General features: G+C 32.5%; 2 protein-coding genes across 3 annotated transcripts; one reads left to right on the top strand and one right to left on the bottom strand.

Annotated features, from left to right (window-relative positions):
* The first annotated feature begins 724 nt into the window (after positions 1 to 724).
* LOC140985597 (pentatricopeptide repeat-containing protein At5g15010, mitochondrial) lies at positions 725 to 3328 on the top strand. Of its 2 annotated transcripts, XR_012176799.1 has the most exons (2): positions 725 to 2747; positions 2889 to 3328. XR_012176799.1 is itself a non-coding variant. In XM_073453460.1 (1 exon), exon 1 carries the CDS (start codon positions 882 to 884, stop codon positions 2667 to 2669), a length of 1788 nt encoding a protein of 595 aa, XP_073309561.1. In that variant the 5' UTR covers positions 725 to 881; the 3' UTR covers positions 2670 to 2799. The 2 variants fall into 2 exon arrangements, 1 of the variants encoding a protein (XP_073309561.1); XM_073453460.1 differs by lacking the exon at positions 2889 to 3328 and having other exon boundaries at positions 725 to 2799.
* Positions 3329 to 4444: 1116 nt separating this feature from the next.
* Positions 4445 to 5886, bottom strand: LOC140986690 (homeobox-leucine zipper protein ATHB-40-like). The gene is made up of 3 exons (XM_073455005.1): positions 5682 to 5886; positions 5254 to 5579; positions 4445 to 4814 (listed from the first exon to the last, which is right to left on the bottom strand). The coding sequence occupies exons 1-3, from the start codon at positions 5776 to 5778 to the stop codon at positions 4608 to 4610; spliced, it is 630 nt and encodes a 209-aa protein (XP_073311106.1). The 5' UTR covers positions 5779 to 5886; the 3' UTR covers positions 4445 to 4607.
* Positions 5887 to 9682: the final 3796 nt, after the last annotated feature.

The raw sequence follows: 9682 nt of genomic DNA, 5'->3' as shown, positions 1-9682 counted from the left end.
ATATATATGTTTGTTACAAAATTATATGTAAATAATTAAAATAAATTTTTTATTTAATTCTTTGTTTGAGTCGTTATTTGGTTAATGAGAAGTGCATAATTAAATAAGAGTGTTGAACGTAATTCAATAAACCGAAAAAAGGATTTGATATAACTAGAAAGGTGCTGTTGTGGAGATCTTAATTATGATTAATTTTCTTGTTTGACAAAAAGTCCATTTGTATTTTTTATTATTATTTTGGTGTTTTTGCTCGAACTGTATGCTATGAAAGTGTCATATACGATTATGAATAATCGAGGGAGATTTGCTATCTCGACAAGTAAATATGTTCCTCCCCGTAGCGATATATTTTATTATTTAGGGACCTGACATTTGAAAAAAACCATGAAAAAAGGTTGAATAATATTTTGATTGTGTTATAAGCCAAAGTTGAGACTATCTATTTTCATGAGACATATCAACTCTATTCATATTTGAAATGAAAAATAATATTTTAACATAAAATATAATATTTTTCATAAATTGATTAGTTGGATATTCATCTCACTAAATGACTTGCGAGACTATCGCAAAGAAGGTTTTTGTGTTTAAATAAATAAATTTGATATTTTATTATATATATCAATTATTAATTTGATATGAAATAGTATGTCTTTATAATTTATTGTCATTTTACTAATAAAGTTATTTTAGTATAAGATAAATACAAGCCTAGAAGAATGTTTTTGGCGAAATTTTCTTGAGGTGATCTTGATCGTCGATTCCGTTGGAGCTTAAGAATCAAATTTGACCAAAAATAGCATATTTATTCAGTCATTTTCTCAAACACATTCTCCTCGCATGCTACGCCGTTGGATTTCGTCTCAGGAAGTGCGTAAAAGATGAGAAGAAAGCTCACGGGTGTATCTACCATCATTCTCGCGCTTCGAAAGAACGTCGATTTCAATCACACGATGGGGAATGTGGAAAGCCCTCCTCGTTTTCTTTTCCGACAGCCTTGTATCAGTACCAGTATCCGAGTTTGCGACCACTACCTTTGCGCTAACCCATTGAATGCAACTTATGCTGCTAAACCCTTCATTTTCAGATCTTTTTTATCCACGAGAGATGACCAGAGTGATGTTGACCCTGGATTCGAGAATTGTACCGAGTGTGAGTTGTTAGATTGCAAATATACTGTAGATCAAGGTCCTTCTTGCGATGCAAAAACTATTTTGGACATTTTATCGACATCCCCTGCTCAAGAAAAGTGTAGTAAACTCGACCGATGTGGAGTGAAGGTGACGCATCAGTTAGTTTCTGATGTCATTTCGCGAACACGGAATGATTGGGAAAAAGCATTCACCTTCTTTCTGTGGGCCGGCAGACAGCCAGAGTACGATCATTCTTTGCGGGAATTCCACTCGATGATAGCTATCTTGGGTAAGTTCAGAAAGTTCGATACAGCTTGGAGTTTGATCAATGATATGCGAGCTGCATCTCTTTTGACTCCACGTACAATATTGATAATGATCTGGAAATATGCGGCTGTGCACGACGTGGCAAAGGCGATTGGCGCTTTTTATGCACACAAGAGATATAAGTTTGAAATCGGATTGGTGGAATTCCAAGCCCTGCTCTCCGCTCTCTGTCGGTACAAGAATGTGAAAGATGCTGAACATTTACTTTTCTGCAACCAAACTGTGTTCCCTCTTAACACCAAAAGTTTTAACATTATTCTTAATGGATGGTTTGGTGTGATTGGTGACTCGCGTGAGGGAAACCGAATTTGGCGGGAGATGGAGAAGAGAGGGATCAGGCATGATGTTTATTCCTATTCTAGTATTATGTCTTGTTATTCAAAAGTTGGTAAGTTGAATAAGGTGCTGCGATTGTTTGACGAGATGAAAGCTTTGGGCATTGAACCGGATAAGAAAGTTTATAATGCCGTGATTCTTGCTCTGGCCAGAGGTGGGCTTCAGAAAGAAGCTCGAAATCTTATGAAAACGATGGATGAGAAGGGTTTTACTCCTGATTCAGTCACTTATAACTCGCTTATTATGCCTCTTTGTAAATCCAAGCTATTTGATGAAGCTAAACTCGTGTTTGATGAGATGGTTGAAAGGCGTTATTTCCCTACTATCCGCACTTACCATGCTTTCTTTCGAATTTTAAGGACGGGGGAACAAGTGTTTGAGCTCTTGCAGAAGATGTATATAACTGGATGCCATCCGAGCCATGACACATATATAATGCTGATCAGGAAGTTTTGCCGCTGGAAACAACTTGAGAATGTCTTTAAACTGTGGAGCGAGATGAGCAAGAATGGACTTGGTCCTGATCGAAGCTCATACATTGTGCTGATACATGGTCTTTTTTTGAATGGGAAACTAGAGGAGGCATACAATTACTATCAAGAAATGAAGGCAAAACAGTTTTTGCCAGAGCAAAAAATAGAGGAAATGCTTCAGGATTGGGTGAGAGGCAAAAAGAACGCAGAATTTCCTGTGACTGATTCAAAAGACAATCAATCTACTTCTCCTGTGACTGATCCAAAAGGCAATCCTACCTGTGTTGAGTCATGGCGACGGCCAGATTTAAGTTCGAAAAAATCAAAGGAATGCAGTTTTCCACAACCGGAATTGAGAAACTTTATCAGGGAGCGTGGCTTTTCTTTCCCAGATAGTTAGTATTTTATCATGTTGCAGCATTTGCTTCCATGGGTTCTTCTACACTGTTTATTTTGAGGGTCGCCTATGAATAGATAGGTGCATGGACTACTTGCAATTTGCAAGTTCAGTGCTTAAAAGCTTATCTTACTCACAAGCTGCTGTATAATATAAGATGGTACTGCCTTTCCTTTGCCATTTAAATGGCCCGTAAATTGGTGGTGATTTTATCCTAGATAGTGTAGCATAACACATTTAAACTGGCCGTCATTGGTCACCGACAAGGACAACATGGTGATCTCTGTGTTTTGTTAAAATTTTAGTTTGTCACTTGTTCTTGGTGAGCTTTATTTGCCCCTTGTGTAGCTGTATTACTTTAAAGACAGTTTGCTTTTTTTGAGTTTACGTTTCTCGCATTCCGGCACTGAAATTGAACCCATCAATTGATAAAGGAAAGGTGGATAGTAATGCAGAAAAGTTCCCAATCGATAAAATTACTGTCATGCACCTTTGCCTTGTAAAATTATGGATAACAACAAATAGCTGCAGTAACTCATATTTTAGTTCTAAAATTCCTTAGGATCTTGTGATGCACCCAAGTCTTCTGGCCCCCACATTAAAAGTAAACAATACTATTCTTCATCAAGGTGCCAAAAAACCTCATTCAACACAATCTAGTATTGTGATTAATGTCATGATGACATTAAAAAAACTTTAACACACCAAGAAGCCTGAAAGGTCTGTCCACTTGTTCCTTCATTTTTTTTTCATTAATGCTGCTTTGGATGATTTGCAGTAGGCCCTTTGTGTGTAATTTGTGACATGGGGTAGAATTTATTTGCTCAATTAACAAAGATGGATCTCATGTTCTCTATATTTTTTCCTATTCTTACATTCTGTAGCAGGTCTATGTGTTGGATCATGGATGGAATCCAAGAATTCAAGTTCATTTCGTAGTGGCAAAATCCAGTCTTACATTAAAAGTTCCGTCCTCAACATTTTGGCTCTGGTCGGACAAGTACTATAAAATGTTTAAATTTTTTTTTTATTAAAAGTTGTTTCAAGAAAACACATTTTTAAAAATATTTCCAAAATCCCGTTTCCAAAATATTGTCCGTACACATTTTAAAAAGTTTTTTCAACACTAACGAGTGTTTTTTTATAAAATATTTGTCCAAACATACTTTTCGTAATGGTAAAACTTTGTCTTGCATTAAGTTCTCCAAGACTTTGATAAACGTATTGACTACGAAATTACACAAATTTTTATTGTTACTTTGAGAGTGAGACAAACTGAGATTCCAATTGTTGGGCACCCAAGTTAGGCAACGATTGACAATTTTGGCTACTTCTTTTCAACTAGGACGTGTTTTAAAGTTACGGCGGCGAATGCACAAAGGAATTCAAACTTCAATATTTTTCAAAAATTACATATTTTAAACTTTGTTCTACTAATTAAATTGTAATTTATTGGAATCTGAACATAATTAGTATAATTCTAATTTTTCGGCTAAATTTGAAGGGAAAAACTTGTGTGAGACAGTCTCACGGATCAATTTTGTGAGACGGATCTCTTATTTGGATCATCCATGAAAAATATTACTTTTTATGCAGAGTATTACTTTTTATTGTGAATATCGAAATTCGTGAGACGTCTCACAATATACCTACTGAAATTTGAAAGATTATTGACAAATTATACGCATGCCAATCCTTATTATATATTGTTTATTCACGCAGTACCCAAAATTAGTAAGAGTTTTCTAATTAAATACAAGAATCACGACAAAATATACTAGAAACAAAGTAAGTTCCATTAATTATATTTAATAATTTACAATCTTACATAACACTAATTATTAATTTACATGAAAAAGCATGAAGAAAATATACATACACTATTTGTTTGACTATTTTACATAAAAGGAAAGTCCCATTCTAATTATCTAAATAATTAAATTAGACATAGTAAAATTTATCCCATTGCATGCCAGGAATAAAATCGTTGGTTGGCAAGTAAAACACGCTTTCTAATCCTCGTGTTCCGAATTCCCCAAGATAAGATGGATCCATGGCTTCCATTGAGAAGGATGAAGTTGGACTATTGGTTGATAACCTCTGTATCTCTTTCTCTGCGTCGTTTAGTTGTTCTTTCAGCTTTAGAAGCTGCACATAAATCGAATAATTCGTCCGAACGTTACGAAAATGTGTCGATAACATGAATATATGTACTCGTGTTTAAACTTTATGGAAACATTATAATTAATCTATGCACGATATACTCGAACTTAAAAATCGAATTGAATATATTTGTGAAATGTGCAATTTTTTGTGTCGCTGATTTTTTTTAGATGCATCCTATAATGATTGATTGACCCCATCGAAATTTAATAGCATTGTTGAACTTTTGGCCATGAATTTTTAATAATTGAGAGTGCAAACAAACGAAGAAATGCTATTTCTTTTTCTGGGTTTTACGTAATATGGATAAAGACAATTTAAGTATATGATATAATTTATTTTTAATTTTTTGTTTACCGCAATTTGGTGCCGATATTAAATTTCAAGAACGAAAGAAATTTCTTTGTTTTTTGAGAAAAAATACCTCAGTTTCAAGGCAGCATTTTTCTACTACGGCGGAGTCATGTTGGGACTTAAGCTTGGAGTATTCCTCCTCCAGCCTCTGGCTCTTCCACTTAGCCCGGCGGTTCTGAAACCACACCGCCACCTGACGTGGCTGCAGCCCCAGCTCCGCCGCCAGTCTATCCTTCCTCTCCGACTCCAACTTATGTTCACTCCCGAAATTCTTCTCCAGTATATCCACTTGCTCTTCCTTCAGCTTCGTCTTCCTCAACATCACCCCACCATTTTCTCGGTAGACATTCTTGCTCTTCTTGCACCTCCGCCGCGCCTTTACCTTATTTTCCTTCCCTACACACATGTAACAACAGAAAACGTTTATGCATATACCGATCTATATACACAACAATCTTTATCAAGAAATTGACTTGAGCAAAAAAGCATGTTCCTGACCTTGTTCTTCTGGTAGGATTTGGCTGTAAGTTTCAGATGAATAGAACTGAGAAATGTCGAGTAGCATTTGAGTATCATACTCAGACTCAGTGTCCATCGATCACCTTTTCGTGTCTCGTTTGATTTCTTGTGTGTGCGCTGTAGGAATCTGGGAAGACTTGGAAAATGAGTGAGTGGATGACTGACTTAATTTATAAAGGGGGAAGCTTGGATATGGATCTAATTGGTGTTAATGGGATAATTCATTTACAACTAGTGAAGTGACGCGTGGTGTTAATGGGATAATTCATTTACAACTAGTGAAGTGACGCACGCGTTGCGTGCTTGTATAATATTTTTTTATAATTCATTTGATTTATATTTAAATAAGGATCAAAATATAATTATACGAAATAGTGAGGGACTACACTGTAATTTTGATATATAAATTAAAAAATAAATTGAAAAATAAAATAATAAAAAAATGATTAAGAATTGAACCTATAACCTAAACTTAAAGAAACAATGACTTCATCCGCTGAACTACATATAACTTACATTAAAATTTTAACATGTTTTAAATATATATAATTACTAAAACAGACCATAACATCAAAGTCAGTTACTCTAAGTGTCTCAACCTTAATAGAATAATATAGAATTAACGTTAATTGATACACATTAAAGTACGTATTTTAAGAATTACTTTATTTTTTTCTTAAATTGTTTTCCATATGAAACTATAAATCTATCGAATATTATATCGAACTCTCCTACTTGGCAAAAATAAACCCTACACCATACACATTAAAACGACATGTTTTTTTCCTCTCATACGAAAATATTGTGTGACATTTTGTCTTATTCTTCCTTTATTTTGCTTAAATTGATTTCAATGTGAGTAATATAATTTTATTTTTGTTACATGAGTCACGTAAAAAATGATCAAAATAAAAAATATTTAATAAATTTAATGATTTCGAGAGAAGAAATGACTAAAATCTAAAAAAATGAAAGTTAACGAATTAAAACTAAATTTTGATAAATTGTATAATTAAAATTACCCATTGTCAAAAAATTCAGTTGAAATTGTAAATTTAAGATAGTTTAGGCTCGAATGATGAATGAGGAAAAGATGGAAGAATTATTTCGTTGAAAAGATGATTGATTTGATGGGGTGGGAATGGAATGTGCGTTGATTGGTTTCTTGTGTCATCCGAAGTGTAATTCATTGTATGAACCAGACTTCTGGAAGGGTATAATAATGACAACAAATGGATGCCTTTGATTTTTTGTCGTGTGATCATAGTACGTATGTTCTTATTGGATTGACGTAGCCACAGTGTCGGTATTTTAGATCAGAGCAAGTTGGATTAATCATTCTCGAAATTTAAAAAAAAAAAAACCTAAATACGTCTTTGATTTAAGATTCACTATCTATGTAAATGTTTTTTGCAAATCAATACTTGATAATACTCATCATGAAATAAGAGTATTTGAATATTTCAAAGATGTGAGAAAATACTTATTTTTCAAGTAATATTAAGTGACTTTTGATGGTGTTATTTGTGAAGTTAAAATATAATACCTAAATTGGTACAAAGAGTATCTAATTCGAGTCTTCATATATTTTATTTTACTTCCTAAATACTCATATCCAAACATTTGATGATGTCAAAATATAGTTTGAAGTTAATATTGTGTGACATTAATGATGACATTCGTGAAGTAAAATGTAATACCTAAATTAATACAAATAAGACATAATTTGACTCCATAAACACTTGATTTTACTATTTAAATACTCAAATTTGATTATTTGATGATTTCAAAATATATAATTTGAAGTTACGTTTGATGATGAGATTTGTGAATTAAAAACGTGATACCTTAATTGGTACAAACAATACCTAATTCGATCTCACATATACTTAATTTTACTATTTTAATACTCAATTTTGATTATTTTGGGATGTCGAAAAATATAGTTTCAAGTAATATTAAGTGATTTTTGATTGTGTCATTTGTGAATTAGAATATGATACCTAAATTGGTACAAAGGGTATCTAATTTGAGTCTACAAATATTTGATTTTACTCCCTAAATACTCATATCCAATTATTGGGGATGTCAAAATATAGTTTGATGTTAATATTGAGTGGCATTGATGATGACATTCGTAAAGTAAAAATGTGATACATAAATTAATAAAAATAATACATAATTCGGGTTCACAAATTCTTGATTTTATTTTACTCTTTAAATACTCAAATTCGATTATTCGAGGATGTCAAAATATATAGTTTGAAGTTAATATTGAGTGGACTTTGATGACGAGATTTGTGAATTAACAATGTGGTATCTAAATTGATACAAATAGTACCTAATTCGATTTCACTTATACTTGATTTTTCTTTGCGAGAATCTTTTAGTTTTCTGTTCTGAACTATTTTCTCAATGAGGGAGATAATACGAAACGTGATGACCCGCGATCTGGGGTTTATAACTCATTTATAGATAATGTTTTTATCATTATTTTCTGATATTTCTGTTTTAACTCATTACTTATGTCTCTACATATTAAAGTATCATAATCTATTAGATACATTAAAGCCCAATAATTAAAATTTTAACCAATCACTTTAATTTTGAGTTTATCTTAAAAGACAACCCACAAACATAACTATTCATATCAGATAAATAAAATTGATTCAATAACATGAACTTAGCTATTTGGTAATTGTTCTCTCAGGTACAAGCTTAATGATTTGAAGTGTGGTTGTCAATAAAAATACCGAGAGATAAGTGTCATTCAGGGAAACTGCGTTATATGAAGTACGTGAGAACGTCATATTTTGATTATTGAACCAACAAAACGAAGTGGTACATGCAAGAAAATAATCTTTAAACTCTCGGGGCTAGTGGATTAATGATCTTGATCACAACGAGAATGTAACATTTGAAAGAGAGAAAATTGATATACAAATGTCCCACATGAATTGAAAAATAATGCTTGAAATAGTTCATAAGGGACTATTGGACTCCTATAGTGATACGAATTAATCATTTTCATAGCATGATAACATATGCGTGATAGTTATTACAAGAACACATTATCTAGTTATACTTATTAAGATACGTAGTGACAGAAGAACTATTTTTAAAATTATAAATAAATTGAATTACACAAGTGACATGCAGCTATTATATCACTTTAATTATCACAATATAATATGTTATATTCATGTACCCTTGACTATATCAACCAATCATCATGCCTGGGAATAAGGTAATAAATAAATTTATAATTAGCATCACAAAGATGAAAGCTCATTGATGCTCCAATCAAGAAGTTTCCATGTGATGATTAAAGAGGACAAAGAAAATTAAAGGAGATTCATTTATATATTTAGAAAATATATTGTTTCTTTAAAAAAATTATACTTTAAAACGACATATACTTGTAAATGATTTAAAATAATCTAACGAACTTGAATCTATAATTTTTTTCTGGTTATATCTAATTTGATCGAGTATCGTATTATGTACATCAGTACATGCCCACATCGTATACACAATAATTTACGTTTAATATATAAAGAATTTATAGTTCGATTAGACAGAAAATTCAGACTAATATCAATCCAAGCCATTTCATAAATAAAATATGATCAATTAACCAACCATCAGAACTACTTATTACAAACGTCTTGTTTTTGCATCGAAACATATAAATATTGGGCAAAAACTTGTGTGAGACGGTCTCACGAGTCGTATTTTGTGAGACGATCTCACGGGTCGTATTTTGTGAGACGGATCTCTAATTTAGGTCATCCATGAAAAAGTATTACTTTTTATGCTAAGAGTATTACTTTTTATTGTGAATATCGGTAGGGTTTACCTGTCTCACAGATAAAGATTCATGAGACCGTCTCACAAGAGACCTACTCTAAATGTTGACTAATCTGGCTAACATTGAACTTGGCAAAATGAAATGGTTGAATAATTGAAAAATGAGATTA

The sequence above is a fragment of the Primulina huaijiensis genome, chromosome 10 (genome assembly GCF_012295235.1).
Source record: "Primulina huaijiensis isolate GDHJ02 chromosome 10, ASM1229523v2, whole genome shotgun sequence".
Lineage (NCBI taxonomy): Eukaryota > Viridiplantae > Streptophyta > Magnoliopsida > Lamiales > Gesneriaceae > Primulina > Primulina huaijiensis.
This window is presented reverse-complemented; position numbering and strand designations above follow the sequence as displayed.

Bases quoted from the DNA above. Each gene is read 5' to 3' on its own strand.
- LOC140985597 (XM_073453460.1), top strand. From the start codon at position 882: ATGAGAAGAAAGCTCACGGGTGTATCTACCATCATTCTCGCGCTTCGA.
- LOC140986690 (XM_073455005.1), bottom strand. From the start codon at position 5,778: ATGGACACTGAGTCTGAGTATGATACTCAAATGCTACTCGACATTTCT. The intron at 5,580-5,681 runs GTCAGGAACATG...ACATGTGTGTAG, and splicing joins AATCCTACCAGAAGAACAAG to GGAAGGAAAATAAGGTAAAG. The intron at 4,815-5,253 runs GTATTTTTTCTC...ATTTATGTGCAG, and splicing joins AATGCTGCCTTGAAACTGAG to CTTCTAAAGCTGAAAGAACA.